Below are 24,706 nucleotides of genomic sequence, written 5' to 3' on the forward strand. Positions count from 1 at the left end.
TCACCCTATCAAACAAATTATTTTCCAAAGGGGAAGCTCACCTATGACAAATTTGTACCTCTGCCTGGAAGAATTTTTCAATCGATCCTGGACCTGAGTAGGCTGCCTGTGGGAAAAGACAATGAAACATGAAAATCCAGCCTCACCCATAAGGCCTCCACCCCCTTACAAAAAACCAAGAAGTGCTCGCCTCTCTGAGCTTCTTGAAGACGAATAGCGTGCCATGTTTTTGCCCTTTGTAGATGTCAGCAAAGTTCCCCTCACTGATTTTATAGTTTTGGTTGAAGTTATCAGTTGCTTGGACCACGTCTGTCTCACTCCAGAAAAGGCTGTCTCCAGCCAGGCTCAAAAGTGTTTCCTGCTTAGGAATAGAGGTGCTAAAGTCCTGGGAATGCAAGGAGAAGAGATGGAGATTAATATGGAAAATATTTTTTTCCCTACTGCCTCAGGGAATCTCAGATTATCAGAGCTAAAGGGGTGGAGAAGTTCATCTTGTCCAGTGAGGAGAAATAGGACATGGGTAGGACCAGCTCAAATCCCAGCTCTGCCTCTAACTAGCTCTCTGACCTTGGGTAAGTAACTTAACCTCTCTGAGCCTGAATTTCCTCAGCAGCAAAAGTGAAGATATCAATAGTACTCTGGAAGGTAATCCTGAAGATGAACTAAAATGTGAATATTCCTGGCACATGGTTGGATTTTTCTGTTTTGTTTTTTTTCCCCCCAGTTTACAAAAGTGAGAACCACGGAGGTCAGGGAGCTAAGGTGAGGTCATGCAACTGGCCAATGGCTGAACTGGTGCCCCTGGTCCTATACATGGTGTACATGGCAGGAAGCAGGATCTAGATTCACATAACCAAATGCAATTCTGTGTGAACTTATGAAAAGCAGCTTTATTTCAGTAACACTTTATTTCTGTGTACCTTTTTAAAAATAGGTGCACAGGGCAGCCCCAGTGGCACAGCGGTTTAGTGCCACCTGCAGCCCAGGGTGTGATCCTGGAGACCCGGGATCGAGTCCCACATTGGGATCCCTGTGTGGAGCCTGCTTCTCCCTCTGCCTGTGTCTCTGCCTATCTCTCTCTCTCTCTCTCTCTCTCTCTCTCTGAATGAATAAATAAGTAAATCTTTAAAAAAAATAGGTGCACAGAAATTTAACATTTTAAAGCTATATATGCTTATAGACTGTTTTAGAAAATTACAGGGGAAGAAACCATCCATGATCCCATTACCCACTGAACTGCTATTAAAGTTTAACCCAGGGCAGCCTGGATGGCTCAGCAGTTTACAGCTGCCTTCAACCCAGGGCCTGATCCTGGAGACCCGGGATCGAGTCCCACGTCAGGCTCCCTGCATGGAGCCTGCTTCTCCCTCTGCCTGTGTCTCTGCCTTTCTCTCTCTCTCTCTCTCTCTCTCTCATGAATAAATAAATAAAATCTTTAAAAATTCAAAAAAAAATCTTTAAAAAAATTTTAAGTTTAACCCATTTCTTGTAAATTAGAAATACAAGATTTATTTTTAAAATTGGGATCATGCCATACACAGTTTTGATTTCTGGTGTTCTTACTTAACATTATACCATGATCATTCTCCCAATTATTAAATTGTCTTAGAAAATTATTATTAAAAAACAAAACCCAAAAACCCATGCTTAAGTGTCCATCTCCTCTATGGAAGAACTTCATTAACCAGACCCATATAGCATCAGCTTTTCCTCAAGGCACCCTGCCCAAGACACTTTTAGAGGCCCACAAAAACTTTTTGATTTCTTTTAAAGTCAGAAGAACAAAAATGAACTTTTAGAGTCAAAGAAAATGTTTTAATTTTTAATCCAGCTTGGATTACATTCATGTTTGTGCCAATACAATTGTAAAATATAATCTTTAAATTTTTTTAATGAAGGAAAGAAAAGGCACATGAATGCAAAAGTGCTACAAAAGCCATATGTGGCCCTGGACCCAAGTCATTGAAAATTCAGGATAACAGGATGCCTGGGTGGTTCAGTCAGTTAAGCATCTGACTTTGGCTCAGGTCATGATCCCAGGGTCCTGAGACAGAGCCCTGCATCAGGCTCCCTGCTCAGTGGGGAGCCTGCTTCTCCCTCTCCCCTTGTTTCTATGCCTGCTCATGCTCTTTCTCTGTCAAATAAATAAATAAAATCTTCTAAAAAAAGAAAATTCAAGATAACTCAGACATACTATGTGGAAAAAAGGTTAGAACAGAGGTGGTTTGTAAGCAAATGACTTAGTATAAATGTAACCAATATACTTTGCGGGGAGAAGGATGCTATGTATCAGCTCTCATTTAAACACAAATAATGGAAAATCTCATTACAAACATGTATTCATGTAAAGTGCACCGTCTCCAGTCACTCCCATCCCAAGCCTGGGCTTCACTAGCTTGCATTTAGTCTTAGAAGCTTAGAGTAATTCCATGAGTCACCTTTCTCCTTCATTCCCCTAAACCCTAGCCTCCAAATTGGTTCCAATACATTGCTTTTTTTTTTTTTTAATGTTTATTCATTTAAGTAATCTCCATACATAGGGCAGCCCAGGTGGCTCAGCAGTTTAGCGCCGCCTTTGCCCAGGGTGTGATCCTGGAGACCTGGGATCGAGTCCCACATTGGGCTCCCTACGTGGAGCCTGCTTTTCCCTCTGCCTGTGTCTCTGCCTCTCTCCCCCCACCCCCTCTCTCTGTGTCTCTCATGAATAAATAAATAAAATCTTTTTTAAAAACAAGTAATCTCTATACACAATGTAGGGCTTGAACTCGCAACTCTGAGATCAAGAGCTGCAAGCTCTACTGACTGAGCCAGCCAGGTGCCCTAATACATTGCATTTTTGGGCAAGAGCCACAAGCTGGGGGGAGTGGGGATCACTTGGGGGTGGGGAAGGTTTACCTTTGAATTAGATGAAACAGGAACGTCGGTTTTTAAGGAATGAGGGGCATCTGCAGAAGGAGGTAGGAGGTTGGTTCTGGCTGGAGCAGGCCCTGGAAAGGAGGGCTCATGGGTCTGGCCATGTCCTGGAAAGGAGGAAGACAGGAGGGGGTCCTCAACCAGTTCCCACGCCAGTTTCTCATTCACTCTACAAACACAACACCTGCTACTTCCTGACCCCCCCAGCTGCCAGCCTACATGCTCCTCTCTAGTTACCTCAGTGATGCTCTATGACAGCCCCATCCCTGGGCTGGTTCTTTTTTTTTTTTTTTTTTTTTTTAAGATTTTATTTATTCACTCATGAGAGACACAGAGAGAGAGAGAGAGAGAGAGAGAGAGAGGCAGAGACACAGGCAGAGGGAGAAGCAGGCTCCATGCAGGGAGCCCCACGCGGGACTCAATCCCGGGTCTCCAGGATCACACCCCAGGCTGCAGGCAGCACCAAACCGCTGCGCCACCAGGGGCTGCCCCCTGGGCTGGTTCTATATATGATTCCCATTTGGTGGGTAGAGAAATGGAAGCACTGGAGGTAGTGGCTACTTGCCTAGAGCCGCACACCCAATAAGGGGCAGAGCCACAATTCAAATGGGAATCCATGGGATTTCCAAGCCCTGAACTGTCCCACCTCCCACACAAGGAGCAGTGAAGGACACAGGTGATCAGCTATGGAGCCCGTCTTCCAGAAAACTCCATCACAACAGCAATGGCAATGACCACCCTCCAAGGGCGGGGAGGCAGCAGAGGTCACCAAAGCAGGTTGGGAGGCCAAGGAGGAGGATTTTAAAAAGTGGATCTGAGGTCAGAGGGTATTGGGGGAGTAGGGCTGGCTGTGTGAAGGTATGAGAGTGGGCAAGCCCCAGCACACATAAAGTACTCCAGGCACGCTTAGCTAACTAACACTGACGTCACTCTAAATGAGCCACCTTGTGAAGTCATTTAAGCCTCACAACTATCTCAGTAGATCATATCCTCTTTACAGATGGTAAAACTGAGGCAGAGAGAGGTAAAGTAACCTTTCCAAGGGCACACAGCCGGTGGCTCTGGAATCCATGCTCTTTTTTTTTTTTTAAAGTGGGTTCCACAGAGGGTACCTAATGTGGGGCATGGAGCCCAACTAGGAGCTTGAGATCAAGATCTGAGCTGAGATCAAGAGTCAGTCAAATGCTTAACCCACTGAGCCACCCAGGTGCTCCTGAAGTCTGCACTCTTAATCCCTTTGTGAATGAAGAAGATTCAGGAGAGAGAAGGCTTGAGGAGTAGCTTGGGGTCAGGTAAAAGCCAGGTTAAAAAGGGGACATTTCTTCACTGGGCACCACAAAAAAAATTAACCTGAACACTAATGAGGCACCCTGGAGTCGGATGAGTTGGAGCAGATGCAAGCCAGGGATGAGACAGGAGGAGAGATGAGCTGCGGTGGCTGATCCACACAGGAGCAGGCCTCGGCCAGAAGCCAGAAGCTCCGGATGTCACCATCTGGAGACACCCAGGTGGCTCCGTGGCTGGGATGGCCTCCAAGGAACTGAGTGCCGGCCCTCCAAGGGAATCTGGCCTTGACATCAGGGTTACTGGCCCAATCCACCTGCTTCAGGTATTTCTGGTTTATAACATCAGGAAATGAGTGATTAATCTAGAACTTTGGCCATAAAAAAAAAAAAAACTTAATTCAGAAAACTGAAAATAGCACCATGAGGAAACTAGAATGGGGCTTACTTAACTATTAACCTAGGGAGTTGATAAAAACAAAGCTCAACTACCACAGGCTCAGGCTCTGTCATCCCCACAGAGCCCAAGAGAGGGGGCACCCTAAGGCTCTTTCCCTGAGTCGTCTGCTGATGACCAGCTGTTGCTCCCAGACAGTGGACCACAAGCTCCACCACCCTCTCAGATCCACCCCACAAAAACCACCCATGCTGCCTAGGGGCTGCTCTTCTGGCTGGGTGTGGAGGGGAAAATGAGGGGAGACTCAGGGCCCTGACCTCCCTGAAGATTCCAGGTGAGCCTGCCCTAGACACCGCCCCCCAACCTCCTCACCCCCTCTCCTCGCTCCAGACCCTAAGCCTCCCCCAGCCCTGCCCAGCTCCTTTCCATTTTCTCTCAGGCATTTGTTCTGTGCAAATCCTTCTGGGAGTACCTGGGTGGCTCAGCAGTTGAGCATCTGCCTTCAGCTCAAGGCGTAATCCTGGAGTCCCAGGATTGAGTCCTTCATCAGGCTCCCCTCAGGGAGCCTGTTTCTCCCTTTGCCTGAGTCTCTGCCTCTCTCTCTCTCTGTCTCTCATGAATAAATAAATAAAATCTTTAAAAAAGAAGGAGGAGGGGGAGGAGGAGGAGAAACCTTCTGCCTCTCAGGTGACCCAGTCTAGTACAGGCCTCTGCTTGGGGGCCCGGGGACCATGCCTTGCAGAAAGGCTCCCTGCCACTGCTGCCTCTGCCCAGGCCCTGCCTTCTCTTGGCCTTAGCTTGGTACCCTCGGCCTGTGTCTCCAAACTGTGGTCATGTTCCTCCATCTCCTAATTGTTGGCCGTGGCTCTGTACTACCTCACGGTGAGTTACTTGATGTTTTTCTTTCAATCCACTTTAATTCACACACATTATATATTTAGCCTTAATTGAAACCCCTAGTTTCCTGGGTATAAGATATACATCTTTTCTAACGTCTGTGTTCTCTTGTACCACTGGGAGCCCTCAAGTTCTGCCCTCACCCTGACCCTGGCCTTGCGGCAGGGCTCTCAGGGCACAGATGGTCCCTCTTCCTCTCCCGTTGCCCAGTGACTCTCAGGCCAGCACTGGTCTCGCATTAACCATGACTTTCAGGTCTGGATTGATGCCTGGGGTTCACCTGAGGGCTCTACTAGGCCTCTTGGGTTGGGAGGGTGGTCACTGAGGTCTGCTCTTGCGACATATGAGGGCTACTCATTGAAGGAGTGGCTCTTTATCCCTGTGGTTTGGGGAGAAAAAGGAATGGGATTTGAGCCAATACCACAAAGCTGACAAATCGGATAAGAACTAGACTTGCTTTGTAAATGCTTGGTGGAAGCCCTGGATCTGGGAAGACACTCCTCCTTACACATGTCCTTTCCAAATCACTCACCCTCCACGTGCCAAAACTTTCACTAAAAAAATATTTCCTACAACAATCTTTCTGGAAAGTCTGCGTTACCAAGCAGAATACATTGCATCTCATTCTGCTGAGTGTCACTGAAGGCATGAGTAAAGTACATTAGAGATGTGCCGCTTCTGATCTGAGGTTTCCTACATCCTGCCCTGTGACTGGCACCAGTGGAGCTGCCTCTACAGCTTCCCCATGTCCTCTGTCAGTATCAGAGAGAAAGGGCCTTAAGTCCTGGCTTTTTTTTTTTTTTAAGATTTTATTTATTTATTCATGAGAGACAGAGAGAAAGAGAGAGAGAGAGAGAAGGCAGACACAGGCAGAGGGAGAAGCAGGCTCCATGCAGGGAGCCCGACATGGGACTGGATCCCTGGTTTCCAGGATCAGGCCCTGGGCTGAAGGCGGCACTAAACCGCTGAGCCACAAGGGCTGCCCCTGGCTCTTTTATTACTAAGATTTGAACCAGGGTGACCTGTGCTTCATTTCTTTGAGCTTTCTCAAATGCAAAAAGAGCAGGAAAAGCCCACTCCTGGTAGAGTTCTTGTCCAGACAAAATAAGCGAGATGACAGTTAAAAAGCACAAAGATCAGTCTCTGGCACACAGGGTGTCCCAGAGCTGGTAAAACTATGTGCAGAATAAGAGATCCTGACAGATAGCCCGACAGCCTCTCCTATAGCTAAGACTTTGTGACAGGTACGTCGGCTACTAAAGCCCTATTATCTGAATTCCAGCTTTGTGAAGCTGTTTATTTATTTATTTTTAAAGATTGTATTTATTTATTCATAAGAGACAGAGAGAGAGGCAGAGACATAGGCAGAGGGAGAAGCAGACTCCCTGTGGGTGAGCCATCCCAAGACCCTGGGATCATGACCTGGGCCAAAGGCAGACGCTCAACCACTGAGCCACCCAGGTGCCCTGTGAAGCTGTTTAATGAGTGGCTCACAACTCGTTGATGGCTTTCGTGCTCATGTATTCTCCTCCTCTGTGTCTCTCTCCCATTTCCTTCCCACCTACAAGGGAATCAGTACGTGCAGGGTGAGGTTACCATGTGGATTCAGGAGCAACTGCCCTGAGCTGGATCCTGGTCCTACCACTTTCTCAGCCATGAAGCTTCAGCAGGTGATGCAGCCTTCCCCAGCTGTCCAGGGGAGCAACAAGAGCCCCCACATCATGGGGGCAACAGGGCAACTTGGTGGGGCACAAGGAGCTCTTGGGCCAGCAGCTCCCACATGGCAGGTGGCATCACTGCCACCTCTGTCTTCCCCTGCCGCCACTACCACCTCTGCATTTTCCACTCAAGCACAATAATCAGTCAGCCTGAACTTGGGGGCCCAACAGAATCTTAGCATTTCCCCAAGAGAAGATGGGGTTTGGGTTATTAGATTAAATTCATGATTCGTTTCTGTTTGGGCAAAGAGAGACAACCAGCTTCCTTCCTCCGTCTGTGGACTGTGTTTATTTATCATCTTGACTTGCTGGGGCAAATGTGCTCCCGAGGGCCATTCGGGCCTTGCCCAACGAAGTTGGACTTGCAGTCGCCTAGATAAGGAAGGCCAGACCAAGTTGTGACCTCTATCACCTCCTCCATCCGGGTCGCATTTCCCTAGAATTTCCCTATTTTACTCTGATTCTTCCCTTTGGCCACCAGCCAGTATGACATTTGCTTTCGGATCACTTCCCCTTATCTCTAACTGCTGATCAAAGTTCTGCACTTATTTTTGTTTGCGTCTATCTCCCTGGTGGAGAATTAATTTCCCAGCTGCAACCTATCTGGGGAGTTGGGAACACTGCTAATATTAACATTTGATGAGCACCTACACGGTAGCAACAATGAGGTGTTTGATTCCTTACTACAACATACTGGCACAGGCTTTCATTACTGTGCTTGCTCTTTGATTTTTTTGTTTTTTAAGATTTTATTTGTTCATTGAGAGAGAGAGAGAGAGAGAGAGAGCATGCGCTGCACAAATGCATGGATGCGGAGAGGGGCAGAGGAAGGAGAGAGACAGAATCTCAAGCAGACTCCACACCAAGCACGAAGCCCAACATGGGACTCGATCTCACAACCCCAAGATCATGACTCTAGCCAAAATCAGAGTCAGATACTTAACCAACTGAACCACCTAGGTGCTCCTGTGGCCACTTTTTTAGATGAAGAAACTGAGGTACAGAGAAGCTAAGTAATTCTCCATCTAGAAAATGGGAAGTGGGACTCAGATACAGGTTTGTCTAATACAAAAACCCAGGCACACTCCTCTAGGCCAACCCTGACCCTGACTTCAGGGACAGCATCAATGAATGGAGATTTCTTGGATTTGAGACCTGCCACTCAGCACTCAGGAGCCTACAGGGGAGCAGAAGGGAGGCCAGACCCCCGGGAAGAGGTGGTGAGAATGGACACGTGGGTGTGAATAGTGGTCCTCCCCAACCCTGCCCGCTACCCACCATCCAGGGAAGCCACCTGCTGGCTGAGTCCTTCCATCGCTTGGCAATCTGTCCTGAACCTTTCCATGGGCACAAGAGGATGGAAACAAATCTGAAATGGTCTGAAAGGCTGTGGGGTAGCAGTGTGTATGGTGTTAGGGACAGAGGCATTTAAATCACACTGCTCAGGGGTGCCTGGGTGGCTCAGCAGTTTAGAACCGCCTTCAGCCCAGGGTGTGATCCTGGAGTCCCGGGATCCAGTCCCATGTCAGGCTCCCTGCATGGAGCCTGCTTCTCCCTCTGCCTGTGTCTCTGCCTCTCTCTCTCTCTCTCTGTGCCTTTCATGAATAAATAAATAAATAATCAATCACACTGCTCAGGTGCTACTTCCTACTTGCATGACCTTGAGCAAATCACTTCTCCTTTGGGTGCCTCAGGTGCTATAGAGCAACCAGCAGATCTGTGATGTGTGGAGGAGAGGAAGGCGGGGGAGGTGGCAGGCAGCACCTGTCAGGCAGTACCCATGGCCAGGCTGAGAGGCCCAGGCCCTGGGGCTTGGAGAATGGACAGAGAAGTTATCAGGCTCCCAGGCAGAGGCAGGCAGCAGGACCAGCCCATGCTCGGGGTTTGGGAAACCACAGGGAAAATACCTAGGTCCCAGAGCATATGACCTTAGCAGGCTGTGTAACCCCTTCATGTTTCAGTTTCCTCATCTGTAAAATGGGGACAATCACAATACCTAACTTGGGCAGCCAACTGAGGATCACATAAGTCAGCATCTCTGACGTACTTAGAATGGTGTCTGGCCCAGAGAGAGCCCTCAATTACAGTTATCTTAATTTCTTTCTATAAAAATGATAATAAGCGGTATATATTCTGTTATCTGACTTTGGGGGGCTTTTAAAATTCACTATATTGCAAGCATGTTTCTGAGTACACACACACATCCATAGCATTTTTAACAGTATTGTATTGTTCTGACTGTTGTTAATTTAACCATCCCCATGGCTGTTTCCACTTTTTTGCTATTATATGCTGAGCTGACTATCCTGATAGATAAAACATTTCCTTAAATACACTTCCTTTAAATTAAAAAGTTAAATCTAATTTAAAATACCTGGGCCTGGGAAGTCGGCTGGCCTCACAGACGGCCCCTTCTCCTGTTCATCTTCCATGGTTCTTACAGAAGCTTCTAGGGGCCTTCCTGGCTTCACAGCTTCTGGAAAGTCTAGGAAGGAACAATTGATCTCAGGAACTGGTTTCCCTGATACAAGGTAGAAAGAAAGTAAGTTACTATTATTCAGTGAATTGAGATAGTCATGAAGAGGCTGGGTCTGGGGGCACCTGGATAGCTCAGGAGTTGAGCATCTGCCTTTGGCTCAGGGCATGATACTGGGGTCCTGGGATCGAGTCCCGCATCGGGCTCCCTGCATGGAACCTGCTTCTCCCTCTGCCTGTATCAATGCCTCTCTGCTATGTCTCTCATGAATAAAAAAATAAAAAAATAAAATATTAAAAAAAAAAAAAGAGGCTGGGTCTGCAAGTCAGAGACCTGGGCTCATTCCTGGCTCTGCCTCGAATTCACTTGTGGCCTCTGACTTCTTTCCCTCCCAGCCTTGGCCTCTCTGTGTATGTAGAAGGGGAACACGACAATCTCCTGTGATTGGTCCAGCTCTGACATTGAGTCACACAAAACTGCCTTCTGATCTGACCAGCTGTGTGACCTCAGACAAGGCACTCTCCTTCTCTGAGCCTGTATCCTCACCTATAAAATGGAGAGGGTGATAATGCTAGCATCTGTGTGCCTACCTCCCAGGGCTGTTGAGACGAAGGCAATGGGAACACAGACGCAAAAGGGCTTTGTAGACGAATGTTTCCTGAACACGAGGAAGTTAAAGCTACTCACCCCACCGAGTCCCTAATGGAGGCCCTAAACATAAAAGTCTGGCAGTCCTATAGCTTCCCCTTCCGCTGGCAGTGGAACCATGTGCATCCTTCCCCATCTTACAGATGGGACCCTGCAAACAGTGGCCATGCCAGCTTCAGTGCCAAGCATGCCAGGCCCCGCTGTGCATCCTTCACATCCTCACAAGCTGTTTGCAGTTTCATCCCTATTAGAAATGCGGAAACTGAGGCCTGAGCAGGTTAAGTGGCTCACCAAAAATCACATGGCCTAGGCAGGCAGGACTGGCTGGAGAAGCCTGGGTGGAAGTCCCCTGGTTCTTGAGAGGAATCCCTTTCCCCTTTGCACCAACGTGGAAACCCCGAAGCTGCTGTGAGGGTGTATTTATACCAGCTCCCAACCAGCTTCTCAGAGCCTGCACTCTGTGATACAGCTTCCTCTCGCCTCCACCACCGCTGTCCTGGCATTGTCTCCCCTGCCAGCAGCTGCCTCCAGCTGGAGCAGCCTCCAGACCTTCCCCAGGTCACATCCTGCTAAAATACAAGTCTTGCCTCATCACTTCCCCATTTAAAGGCTTTATGACCTCGCACTGTCCAGATAAAATACATACTCTTCTTCCCCCCAATCCTTGTATCTCCCCATTACCTTCCAGACCAAACCCAAATTCTACAGCCCTGCATTCCAGGCCCTTCACCCTCTGGTGGTCTGGGGTGGACTCATATTTGAGAACCATAAAATCAAGGGCACTGAAATCCTGGGGAAAGCTTCCGACTTGCTCACACATGTGTCAGGTGGGCCTAGGATGCAACATCTCCAGCCTTTGAGTCTCCCTCTGGTAGCAATTCCTCTGACAGATGAACTGTGTCTCTCTCTAAACAAAACCGATTGTTACCAAAGGGCCATGTTTTTCACACCCAAACTTTGCAACTAGAACAATAACACCTAAAAATGCACGGCACTATGCTTGTATGGAACCACACAGATTGTCTGATCTTCATGACAACCTCTGGCAGCTAACAGAATTGTCTGCCTTTTATTTTTAAGCACACTGAGGTTCAGATAGGTGAAATGATCTGTCCCCAAACAACTGATAGGATTCAGACCCAGGGCTGGTTTCACCGTCCCCACTGGACTCAGCAGGAGTACTGAGACTCCACTGTTGTGTCCCCCATCCAGCTCCCCGGGTCCCCTCTGTAGCCACCACCCAGGGGCTGCCTGCACAAAGCAGGAGGGAAGGGTGGGAACGTGGGAAGAAAGGCTACAGGGAATGCACAGAATTAGTTGAGGAGGCTGAGTGCAGGATGATGGGTGGCTTTCTACTTTCCTGATAATGACATGTTATTCTCTTGAATAAAATTATCTTTAAAAAAAAAAAAAGATTTTATTTATTGGGCACCTGGGTGGCTCCTTGGTTGAGCATCTGCCTTTGACTCAGGGTGTGATCCTGGGGTCCTGGGATCAATTCCCCCATTGGGCTCCCTACGGGGAGCCTGCGTCTCCCTCTGCCTATGTCTCTGGCTCTGTGTCTCTCATGAATAAATAAATAAAATCTTTAAAAGAATATACAATCTTAAAAAAAAAAAAAAAGTAGCAGAGCTGAGCTCTTTAGAATTCAGGCTCTGCAATGGAAACCAACTCCATCACCTCCCAAGTCTATTGACTTCATGCCCCCTTTCATGAGGACTAAGGGACACAATGCGTATCACCTGCTTAGCTCCATGCACGGGAACGTCATTGCTATCTATTATGATTTTTAAATATTGGTTATCTCTTTAATAGCTCACGTATTGAATGTAAGGAGAATAGGATAGGAGTCTCAGTTTTCATTTAACACAACTGAATCATTCACACTTTAAAAATTTTTTAATATATATATTTTTTGTGATAAAATACACATGACATAAAATTTACCACCTAGGCCATTTTTAAGTCCACAATTCAGTGGCATTAAGCCATTCACACTGTTGTACAACCATCCCCACCATTCACCTCCAGAACCTTTTCGATTTCCCAAACTGAACTCTGTCTCCATTAAAAACCAACTTCTCATCCCTTTCCTCTGTAGCCCCTAGAGCCCATCATTCTACTTTCTATGTCTAGAAACGAGACTGCTCATTTAAGTTTTTTAACTTGTATGGGTGGAAAAAAAAAAAAAACTTGTATGGGTGGGTTTTTTTTTTCACTTTAATAGCAACTGAAAAGATGTGTCTATCTATTGACATGGAACGGTATTATTAATACACCGTTGATCTCTCTGTCTCTCATGAATAACTAAATAAAATCTTTAAAAAAAAACCTCTAAAAAAATACACCGTTGAGCGACAATAGAGTTTACAGACTATGTAACCAGTTTCCTGTAAAATACATGTAAAAGTATAGAAGACAGGATGCCTGGGTGGCTCAGTGGTGAGTGTCTGCCGTTGGCTCAGGGCATGATCCTGGGATCAAGTCCCACTTCGGGCTCCCTATGGGGAGGAGCCTGCTTCTCCCTCTGCCTGCCTCTGTCTCTGTCTCTGTCTCTCTCTCTCTGAGTCTCTCATGAATAAATAAATAAATCTTAAAAAAAAAGTATAGAAGACATCTGTGTATGCAGAGACAAAGGTGAAGAACATACACAAAATGTGAACAGTGATTATTTCTGGATAGCGTGATTAGCAATAATCTTACATTATGGGGTTGGTTGGTTTTCTGTTTATGCACATTGTAGAATTTTTCGACAATGATCACACATTGGTTGCAAAGTAAAGTATGTTTCCTAAGAGGAAAAAAAAATCAGGAAGCAAGTTAGCTAGCTACAATAATGACTAGAACTGAGTCTTCCAAGCTAGAGTGAGAAGCTGTTCACACTAGAGAATCCATCTGACCCAGATTAGCAAGCAGGCGATCTCTACATTCGGATCTGACTCACTTCTGCTTTTGCCACCCACTGTCTAAGATGTGTTCTTGATATCTTCACAAGTATTCTCACCACAACCCTGAAAGTAGCAAGAAAGGAATCGGTGGTTCAGGGAGATGAGGAGACCCACCTGAAGAGGAAGGTAGAAGAAAGGAGTACTGAGGCAGGAAGAAGGGGAAGCCTTCTGCAGGGCTGCAGGCAGGACTCTCACCCACAACAGGAGAACACCAGCTTCATTCCCTCCCATCTGGGGTCTCCAGGCACTCAGAAGGTTGTTCATGGGCCAGGCTGCCCCACCCGACCCCCCAGGCTGAGCCCCTCCTGACCCAAACTGAGAGCCTAGAAAAGGGGGGTTCCTCCCCAGCAGCAGCCATGTAGTTGGGACCCATGGAGTCCCACGCCTTTGCCTTCTGTGATACCACCACGCTCATTCCACAGGCCCTTGTGCAAAGTGACATGGTAAAACTATTGCTGGCTGTGAATGTGAACTTGACCAGAGTGGGGACAGAGCCACCTGCTTCCAGCTGGTGAAGCTGGAAGCCTACGATTTCCTACATATCCAACAAGAGGAGAGGCTCCCAGCTGTCTGCCTTCCTGAGGGTCCCGCCTGCACCCCGGGCTGTCTGCGGCCCCAGAAGCAGCACTGCTTCCCCTCGTCTGAGGCCCAGCTGAGCCTGGTTTCCTCATTGTCCGGGGTGGGGGGAGGGTGAACATCCTGGCCTGACCTCACAGCAGCATCCTATTGCTGGCGACTTTTTATTTCTCTTCTTGCACAAATCTTCACCTGTCAGGATGTATCTGGAACAGAGACCATCAGCCCATCAGTGGCTGACCTCTATGGCCTCCACCCATGTGGGACATTCTTTAATGTTTTCAGGGGGATCCCTGGGTGGCTCAGCGGTTGAGCATCCCGCCCTTGGCCCAGGGCGTGATCCTGGAGACCCAGGATCGAGTCCCATGTCAGGCTCCTGCATGGAGCCTGCCTCTCCCTCTGCCTGTGACTTTGCCTCTCTCTGTGTCTCTCATGAATAAATAAATACATCTTAAAAAAAAAAAAAAAAAAAAAAGGAACAGAACCAAGCATAAATGTGGGGAAGCTCCCATCTATTTCTAAGTCCAGCCTCTACCATTCCCATCCGCGTGCCGAGGGCAAGCTTCTTTTTTTTTCCCCCCAAGGGCAAGCTTCTTAATCCTAAAAATCATTTGTGGCTCTCTGTGGAGTCAGAGTAACGATAATCCCTCTGTCCCAGGATTGCCTCAGGACTCAGTGGGGCACAATATGTAAAGCAGCCAGCCCAAGGCCAGGGATGGGGCACAAACTGTGCAAATGGCCCTCCTCTACCGTCTCTCCTTGCCCAAAAGGCACACAGAAAGAACCTCTGACTTCCAGCTTAGGGACTCTGAAGGAAGCATTTGGGGTAAATGGCTATTGTCAGCATTTTAACCCCTGGAATGGAAACTGTGACTCTCAGTAGACAGTGGCATGATCTCAAAAGGCACAGTGGCTATGGGGCACAGTAATAGGGGAACCCAGCAGGAGGAGAGGCGGGACCAGCTTCCGCCTGCCTGTGCCATGGGCAGCCAACCCTGCCACACACAGGAGGACAGGTAGCTTGAGGTTCTCTCAGCCCAGACCCCCAGGAATGGGGAGGGGATGCCAGTGATTAAAGTAACAGTTTTAGTGGCTGTGAGCAGTGAGAGGTTGACACATGGGTTCTCACAACAATGAAATCAGAGTCTGGATGTTTTTAATAGTTCCCCAGAGGAACTTTCCAGAGGGTCCAGAGGGATGAGGCTTGAGGGGACAGATATACCAGGGGACAGATATACCAGAGCCAGAGCATTTCTCTGTGTCCCCTTTGTGGTTCACAGTGGGTGACAGGCCGGATTCCTTTTTCTCTCTACTATTTCAGGATGTCCACACTCTCTCTAATGAGCAGAGTCACTTATGGTATGGAGCCAAATGATGAGCTCACAGCATTTCACATGCTTCCCATCAGTCGAGGGCAGGTTTACTGGCCAGGTAACCACTCTGCTTCATGTGACAAACGAGACAAAGACCTGACTCCTACAGAGTAGCCGTGAGGATGAAATAAGCCAAGTGCTCAACAGTGATAACTATTCTTTAGTGTGTTTATTATCACCATCCCCAGCCCTGGATCAGGCTCTGTCCTAAGTGCTTTCTCATTTGCATGACCTTTTTTTTCTTTTTAAAGATTTTACTTTTAAGTAATCTCTACATGCAACGTGGGGCTTGAATTTACAATCCTGAGATCAAGAGCCACATGCTCCACTGACTGAGCCAGCCAGGAGCCCCTATGGGTGGCCTATTTAATTCACATTAATAGCTCTGGGGAAAAGGTTCAACTGCTACCTCTGTTTTGTGTATTCAAAACAAGTAAACCTAGATTAGTTATCTTATTTATATTTTGCTTATCTTATGCCCTGCTTCCTTCAACTGAAAGGCTTAAAAAAAAAAAAAAAATGAAAGGCTTATGCATACTGAGCCCTTGGGAGAGAGGCCTGGGGTCTCCTTCCCAGTTGCTCAGGGACACTGAACATTGTGGCAAACCCAGAAACCAAACACTAGAGCAGAGGGCACTCTAACTGCCAAGATCTTTCCTCAGTGAGCACAATCTGGAAATCCCTCCCTCCCTTCGAAGCCCTCAAGATAGGCAGTGATGTAATATTTTTAGGTGCATTTTTACTCTTCAACTGACTCATGAGATTGAAATGGATCCTTTTAGAACAAATAAAAGTGACTCAGACATAACTAAAGAATCCTGGTGCCAGCTGGCCATATCAGTGACAAACATAGCTTTCTGCATCCTCTTTTTTCCCTTCCCTTTTAATCTCTGGGCTGGACCTCTCGGATATCCAAAGTCCAACTGACAAACACACACACACACACACACACACACACATATATACACACATACACACACCTCAAAATTCTCAATTCAAGCTAGACACAAAATTGGGAAAATATGAGGGAATGACCTCCTAATTGACCTTCCTAATTGCTCTATCTCTGGTTCTCCATTGGATCTGTACTCCACCAGCTACTAAAATGATTTACCCTTACTCACTCATTCATTCATTGTATTAGGGACCGGGGATGCCATCCATTATCAAAATGGACATGATCCCAACATTAAGCTAGTTAAATAAGAGATTTCTAATTATAAACTGGGAAAAGTTCTATGGTGAAAACTAACTCAACAGGGGGAGTGGTACCTTACAGACTTATTCCAGGGAAGGCTTCTGTGGGCAGATACCGTTTAAGCAGAGACTCAAAGGATGAGAAGGATTGGTCATGGGATGATGCAAGGCAGTTGGGGAGGGACCAGTTTTCTAAGAGAACCTATGCAAAGGACCTGAGGCAGAACACAGCGTGGCATACTCCTCAGATGAAGGATGACCCTAGTGGCTTAGCTGAATGAATGCTAAGCCAGGAGTCTCCAGGGAATGAATGAAGGGGAAAGTGGCACAGATAAGATGAGAGAGCTGGGCAAGGGTTAGCCCATGAGAGACTTCGCAGGCCATCATTAGGTAGAGGCTTATCATAAACCCCCATGAATTGAAGTAACTTACAGGTGAGACATTGCTTAGCAAAGAGTCCTTGGCTCCCTCTCACACCCAGCCTCCCTTGCAATTAAGCTGGGCCACATGACTGGTTCTGGCCAATGGACTTTAAGTGGAAATGCTATCATCATGTTCTGGACAAAACAATTAAGAGCCATGGAGCCTCTTTCAGGCCCCTCTTCCCCAGCCACACTGACCCTGAGAGCCACATGTTCCAGAAGCCAGAGCCAGCTACAAGAATGAAGGAGGCAGGGATCTCTGGGTGGCGCAGCGGTTTGGCGCCTGCCTTTGGCCCAGGGCGTGATCCTGGAGACCCAGGATCGAATCCCACATCGGGCTCCCAATGCATGGAGCCTGCTTCTCCCTCTGCCTGTGTCTCTGCCTCTCTCTCTCTCTCTCTCTGTGACTATCATAAATAAATAAAAAATTAAAAAAAAAAAAAAAGAATGAAGGAGGCAGCACCAGACTTTGAGAAATCAATGTGCATTGTGTTGAACAACTGAGATTTCAGGGTTTATGTGTGACTGCAACATAACCTAGTCCTGGTTAACAAATGATCTCAATATGTGTTCAAAACTTACAACTCAGAGGAGCCTAGTTACACTAGCTTAGCACAGAGCAAGAGTTCAGGAAAGGGCAGCTCCTTTCTTTTTTAAAAATTTTATTTATTTATTTATGAGAGAGAGAGGCAGAGACACAGGCAGAGGGAGAAGCAGGCTCCATGCAGGGAACCCGACATGGGACTCGATCCCGGGTCTCCAGGATCACACCCTGGGCTAAAGGCAGTGCTAAACTGCTGAGCCACCCTGGTGGGCAGCTCCTTTCATTCCAGCTCTTACCTTCCCTCTCTAAAAAAACTGGGGACTGATTCAGATGCATTATACATACCCTCTGTTCATTCTCACACAACACCCCAAAAACCTCCAGTGAATAAAGCCTCACTCTGTTCCAGTGGAGTAACTATAGTTTGGAAGAAAAGTCAGGTGACCTGTCCTGAGCCACACAGCACTAACTTCTTAAAAACCTCACCCTCTCTTGTTTTGCAGCTTCCCGGTTTATAAGAAAAAATAGGGCAATATGTGTACCTATTTTTCAGAGGGGAAAAGTGAGACCTGATGCCATTTAGTGACTTACCCAGTAGGGTTTAAGGTCAAGCAGGCCTGAGTCCCCATCCCAGCCCATTGCTTACTAGCAGTGTGGCTTTGGGCATGTTAGTTAATCTCTGAGCCTCAGTTTCCACATTTATAAAATAGGGATAATAAGATTTGTGAGGTAAGATGCCTTCCTAGCATATATTAGGTGCTAAATACAGGTTATAACTAGAACCAGTTAGGTGGATTCCTGGCCTGTGGGGCCTTGGCTGCACACAGTGCCACCTCCGGGGCAATTCTCCAGTGGCCCGGAATCCTATCCCCGCAATCTCCTTCCCTAGCTTAGCAAGGGGTAGATATTGGGAAGCCTTCCAAGAAAGTAAACACATAAGCCTCGTCTGGCCCTTGCAACAGCTCGGGCTCTTCGGGAGAGAAAGAAATCACTCTCTTCCGTTTCACTTTAGGCAGCAGCCAAAAATTCCCCGCTCACTGAGAGGCCAGCTCCAGGAAGGAAATGACTCTGGTTGAGATGCCAAACCAAAAAGTTAGAAAACGTCAAGGTTGCACAACCAAATAACAAGGCTGTGTGAAAATTGCAAAAGTCAAAAGAAAACTCCTAGGAAGATGGTAGCAGCAGGAGGAAAGATAAAAACCTTAGTCACCTTCAGACCCCTTCAGATTCCAGAAACTTCTTGAGCTCCCCCTCAGAACCTCAAACCCAGAACCTCACACCCAGGCCCTTATTCCACACAGCAGCCAGAACAATGGGCAGGCCTCAGGCATAAACCCTCCAAAATCTTCCCTTTCCTCCCCGAGAAAGCAGCCTCCTGACCACAGCCTGTGAGGCGTTGGGTAGCCTGACCCTGTACCCTGCCCTCTCCCCAGGCTCAACCCACATCACTGTCCTCTACCTGAGGCCCCTATGGCCTCTGTTTGGGTTCTCAACCCAAACAGCCTTCCCACATCCAGGCCTTTGCATGTGCTGCGCTCTCAGCCTAGAAATGGTGGTGTGGTCCTTCATTAGTCCCACTTGTCCTAATGGAGGCTCAGATTTTGCTGCCTCAGGGAAGCTTTACCCGATCATGAGATCAAATCCTGCCCTCTTCCATCTCACACACACTTCAAGCACTCACACCATGGTTAGTTTCGGTCCATGTCATCATCCTATCAGCATTTGTCTCCCACACTGGACTGCAGGCTCCTTGAGGTCTGGGACTTCATCTGTATTTCATGGCTGTGTCCCTAATGCCTCACCTATAATAGGCAGTTGATAAATACTTTTCTTTAGTTCATTAGCGACTCTCTGGCCCAGCTTCTATGTATCTAACTCGCTGTGGGGAGGAAAGAGGCAGAGTTTTATCTCACAGGTTAGGCACACCAGGTTTCTGGACTCTTCCCTCAGAGCTAAGGCCATCTGATCCTTATCATCGGTAGACTCAACTCCCAGGCCTGCCTTTGGTGGCATTTAACTAGCTCTAGAGCTCAGCAGTGATGGCAGCCCATCTGCCTCTGGCTGGGAGCCACAGCTCTGATACTGTGGTCTCTGCCTTGATTCCTGCTCCTATGTGCCCAAGATACTAGAACTTAGGCTCTGAAGCCTGCCACATGTCCCTCCTAAGCCTGGTAGTCTGGAAAAAGTCCCTCTCAGGAGTAGGATCTTTGTGTTTTGAGCCCCAGGATGATGGTTAGCCCTGACCTCCTGCAAAAGACTCTTCTGATGCTGAATGCTGGCCTGACCATAAAAATCTGCCCCTGATTTCCCAGTGTCTCCATCATGAAGCTCCCCTGAGATGTCCAGCAATTTCACCATGGTCATCATTTCACTAAAGCAGTGATTCCCACAGTGTGTTGGTTCTATGGGACTATTTATAAGTATCAAATGAAAAGGGGTTCCATGATAAAAGATAAATGGAAAACACTGGCCTAAATATAAATATGTCTTTTTGCTGCAGGACTTATCAGAGCCTTAATATGATGGTTTGCATTATGAATCTCCAAAGGTAGGGACACTGATAAAGCATACAGGTTTCCCAAGTTTAATTATTCATGAACTCTTTGTTTGCAGGGGGCATATCTTGCTGGAGCACTCTTCTGAGGCACGTGGTTTGGGAAATGCTACTTTACACTAATTCGCCCTGTAGATAGATGCCTTATACACACAGTTATTTTCCCCATCGCAAGATATCATCCTTATCAACCAAGGATGCACAGATGAATTCCCCTTCCTGTCCTGACCCAGAGATTAGGGCTTCATCCAAGACCCAGCTCTTCCCTGTGGGCTTAGCAGAGTCTGGAGCTGTGACAAATCCATGGAGGACTACTTTACAACTGATCTTCGCCCAAAGCTGGGAGGTGAAAGTAGAGAGAACAGGGTAAGAAAGGGCAAGAGAATAGAGAACTTCATCTTACGAAATGGAGAATCAACAGGCATTGCCTAGAGCTGATGGAAAAAGAACCAGAAATGTGGGACACCTGGGTGGCTCAGTGGTTGAGCCTCTGCTTTGAGCCTCTCTCTGTGTCTCTCATGAATAAATAAATAAAATCTTAAAAAAAAAAAAACCCATACAGATGAGTATCAAGAAATGGCTCAAAGAATAAATATAGGTTGACCCTGGCAAACAGATTTGCCGGAAGAATGGGTGGTTGGGTAGTAAGCCTCCCATGCTAATTTATTATAATTGGTATAACATTTAATGTTAGGAGTTTGACAAATAGGGGATCCCTGGGTGGCGCAGCGGTTTGGCGCCTGCCTTTGGCCCAGGGCGCGATCCTGGAGACCCGGGATCGAATCCCACATCGGGCTCCCGGTGCATGGAGCCTGCTTCTCCCTCTGCCTGTGTCTCTGCCTCTCTCTCTCTCACTGTGTGCCTATCATAAATAAATTAAAAAAAAAAATTAAAAAAAAAAAAAAAGGAGTTTGACAAATAGAATAACAGTGGTCTTGGCAAAGAAGGCCGAGAAAATACGAAGGAACAGGGACCCACAGACTTAGCTCTTTACACAACCACACCAGCAGTCACCCATAGTCCTTGATTTCAAGAGACCAGATGCAACCCAGAGGAACCCACTATCTTCAGGCCTCTGTCGAAGGCAAATATGTTACCTGGAGGTGCAAGTCTCCGAGGGAGCCAGTTTATGGCTAGGACATCTGGTATGTGTGATTTTCAAGGATGGTTCTGTCAAATCTTTTATTTTATTTTTTTTATTTTTTAAAATTTTATTTACTCATGAGAGATACAGAGCGAGAGAGAGAGAGGCAGAGACACAGGCAGAGGGAGAAGCAGGCTCCATGCAGGGAGCCCGATGTGGGACTCGATCCCAGGTCTCCAGGATCACGCCCTGGGCTGCAGGCGGCGCTAAACCGCTGCGTCACCAGGGCTGCTCGGTTCTATCAAATCTATTCTTTTTTTTTCTTTTTTAATTTAAAATCAATTAATTACCATACAGTATATTATTAGTTTCAGAGGTGGAGTTTAGTGATTCATCAGTTGCCTGTAACACCCAGTGCTCATTCCATCAGGAGCCCTCCTTAATGCCCATCACCCAGTAGCCTCATGCCCCGACCCCCTTCCCCTATCAAATCTATTCTTAAAGCCCTTTAAGCAGTGGTAGGCAGAGGTCAGGTTCTCAAACTGATGCAAACAGCTGAGCAGGTTCATAAGACAATCTTCTGCAAGTAAATGCAACATGAGGTTTACCTGATGTCATGATTGGGGGAGGGGAAATGGCTTTGACTAGTCGGACTACAGAAACTTAAAATGCTTCATACGTACAGAATATGCCCTCATGTTCACCTCCAAAATGGGGCAGAGATTTATAGCACTTTTTTTTTCTAACTAATGAAAGAAGCAAGATACAGGAAGGAGAAGTACCCTCATTGAGGATGCAAAGCAGTAGTAAAAACACAACCAGGCTCTCAGAACGGCTGGGGGATTTGCGGATGTGGAAACAAGCTTGTCTCCCTTCCTTGGGCAAATCAGATCAGTAGGGCGAAGGGGAAGAGAAAAGAGTTTGGTGAACCAAGGTGGACTCTTGTAGTCCTGACAGGTTGGCGGCAGCTGGACCAGGAAAGCAGGGATCTGAGTAAAATTCTAAGCAGAAGAGAGACTGGCAGGAAAAAAAATCTCATGTCTGCCTGGCTGGAGACCCAAACGTTGTTCAGTGAAGTTTCCATGCGAAAAGCTAAGAATGGGGGGGCGTTGGATCCAGATGCCTGGGTGTGACCTCTCCCTTTATTTGTGCCCTTGGGGGAGTTCACTCAGCCATCCTTGGCTTCAGTTTCCACAGGTGGAGAAGGGGCTCCTTGGTGCACCTACCTCGGGGTACCTGTTGGAGGGAGGCAGGCAGGCAGCTCAGTGCCTGGCACATCAGAAGTGGCTCAGTCACTGTTAGCTTAAAACGAAGTGTCAGTCATGCTGCAATGACTGTGTTTCTTTAAATTTGGCACTATATTGTTCATCGACCTCGAATCATTATGAACATGTACAAGATTAGTCAGCAGTCAGGTTCTGACGTCAATGATATGTCAATGATATGTCCAATCAGAGGCCTTTGCCAATTTTGGGGCTCGGGACACCCCTGCAGCATCCCAGAGGCTGGACAGAAGCAAAACCAGGGCTCGGTGTGGGCCCCTCTCCCCAAAGCTGACTGGGCTGGAAGCCCGAGCCCCTAGACTCAGACTGCCCTTGACCCAGTGGCAGTACCCCTCCCCCTCCAACGCTCCCTCCCTCCTTTCCTCTTTTCCAGCCCATCCAGGGTTTATCATTGACTCTCTGAGAATGTGAAAAATATTTGAGGGCATGTTCAGTGCTAATCATTTCTCCCCATCTAGCAGGTGCGAGGGTCTGTGGAGGCTGAGACGCCAGGGCTGCACACAGCTAAACAGGGCAGGCGCCCGTCGCAACAACCAACCCAAGTGCTGCCAGGTGTGAGGGGAAAATGGGCTACGGCACCCTGAGTGTCCAGAGGGGGTTCACACATCACCCAGCCCACCGCCACTAGACAAAGGTGGGACTGAGGCCCTGGGAAAGGCAGGGTTCAGTTGAGCGTGACACGGAGATAGGAGGTGGGCACGTAGCCCTCACCTCCCTGTTTCCGCCTGACCCGGGTCCAGCCGTCGCCTTTGTCCTCTTCCATGAGACTGCCCACCTAACAACAGAGAGCTGAGCCACACTGCCTCACCACTTGACTATGACTACTTGTACCCCCCCACCCTCCCCAGGCACTCCCAGCTGACCAGGATGACTACCTGGCCTTGAGGGAATGGGGGTGAGGGACGCTGTCTAATAGGACTGAAGGGAACCCTGTCGGGACAGAAGGGCTGAAGGGGCAGGGAGGGGGTTCAGGAAGTTCCAGAAGCATGGGAAGGCTGAGGGCTGAGCAGACCATCCCTCCCCAGTCTGAGGACAACAGGGAGCTGGGGAAGCTGCCAGACAGGGGCAGAGGCAGGGGTGGCCATGCCTTGAAACATGCCCATTCTTTTTTTTTTTTTTTAAGATTTTATTTATTTATTCACAAGAGATAGAGAGAGAGAGAGAGAGAGAGAGAGAGAGAGAGGGGCACAGGCAGAGGGAGAAGCAGGCTCCATGCAGGGAGCCCGACACACAGGACTGGATCCCAGGTCTCCAGGATCAGGCCCCGGGCTGAAGGTGGCGCTAAACCACTGAGCCACCCAGGCTGCCCCCATTCTCAATTGAGAGATTTCACTGCTGGGGCTGGAGGGCAGAGGGCAGCCCTAGTTTCACACTGGTGTGTCACTCTCCGCCATGTGAGCGGGATCTTCCCCACCACCTGCCCTCAGACAGGGAATCCTGCCATGGGAGGGACTGTCCTTCACTTAATGAGACCTGGTGGGTGTGCAGAAGCCCTGTATCCCCAGATACCCTAAATCCTGGAGAGTCGCTAAGTGGCTAAGGGGGAGAAATGGTCCTGCTACCCCACTGGCCTTTTATGCCCAACGTGATCTACACCTATGGTGCCCCCGAGAGCCTGATTTGGGCTTATCTCTAGAACCCCCAACTGCAGGACCACCCCAATGTCCCTTGTTCTCCTGACATCTCTGAGGGTGGAGGCCTCTAAGCCCCCATCCCTCAGTACCTTAGTTTAGATCCCACCACACCCCTCCCAGAAGCCCTCCATGATTCCAAAAGGCCTGAGGTATAGTCAGGCAAGTGCTGAACCTGGGTCTGTTGGTTCAGCCAACAGCTATTCCGAGCCCAGGAAGCCTGGTCAGAACAACACACAGGGTCTTCTACAGGTCTCTGGGGCTCAGAAGGTACGGCTCTCTACCTCCCACACCAGCTTTATGCTGGTTCTGCCACAACCCCAAGCGCTCCCTGGACTCTCTTACCTCAACTCTTCACATGGCTGTCTTCTTTCCACTTCTCCAATTTCACCTCCTCAACTGCCCTTCCATGATTAACATGTTCTAGGAGGCTCTCCTACCTGATACCTCCAACCCATTATTTTTAAATTTATTTTCTGGTCTATAGACTATACCTTCATAAGACTATGTCCTCCAAGAGGGCAAAGGACCTGTCACTTTGCCCCTCACTGTATTCTAGAAACCAGGACAGCACCAGGCACTGGGCGGTACTCAGACATACCTATTAAAAGACTGGCTCCCTGCCCCCTACTGAAGGGGTCTATCTGGGGGACATGGGAAGAATGGGGGGCTTAGATGGGAGTAACCATAATCCTCCCTGCCTTCCTCTGAGCACTGGCTGGATGCCAAGTACTTGACATAATTCTAGTTCTTCAATTTTAC

The 24,706-nt window shown here is 47.9% G+C and overlaps 1 protein-coding gene across 3 annotated transcripts in view; it reads right to left on the minus strand.

Annotated features, from left to right (window-relative positions):
- Nucleotides 1–24,706, minus strand: part of IRAK2 (interleukin 1 receptor associated kinase 2) — a 62,682-nt gene that overhangs the window by 27,819 nt on the left and 10,157 nt on the right. For 2 of the 3 annotated variants that reach the window (XM_072785154.1, XM_072785152.1), the window contains exons 3-6: nucleotides 9,583–9,729; nucleotides 2,896–3,020; nucleotides 191–385; nucleotides 42–106 (exon numbers count right to left, since the gene is read on the minus strand). In XM_072785154.1, the coding sequence (XP_072641255.1) occupies nucleotides 42–106; nucleotides 191–385; nucleotides 2,896–3,020; nucleotides 9,583–9,729 (532 nt within the window). The remainder of the gene's footprint in view (nucleotides 1–41; nucleotides 107–190; nucleotides 386–2,895; nucleotides 3,021–9,582; nucleotides 9,730–24,706) is intronic. The other variant, XM_072785153.1, reaches the window with a different exon arrangement.

The sequence above is a fragment of the Canis lupus genome, chromosome 19 (genome assembly GCF_048164855.1).
Source record: "Canis lupus baileyi chromosome 19, mCanLup2.hap1, whole genome shotgun sequence".
NCBI lineage: Eukaryota > Metazoa > Chordata > Mammalia > Carnivora > Canidae > Canis > Canis lupus.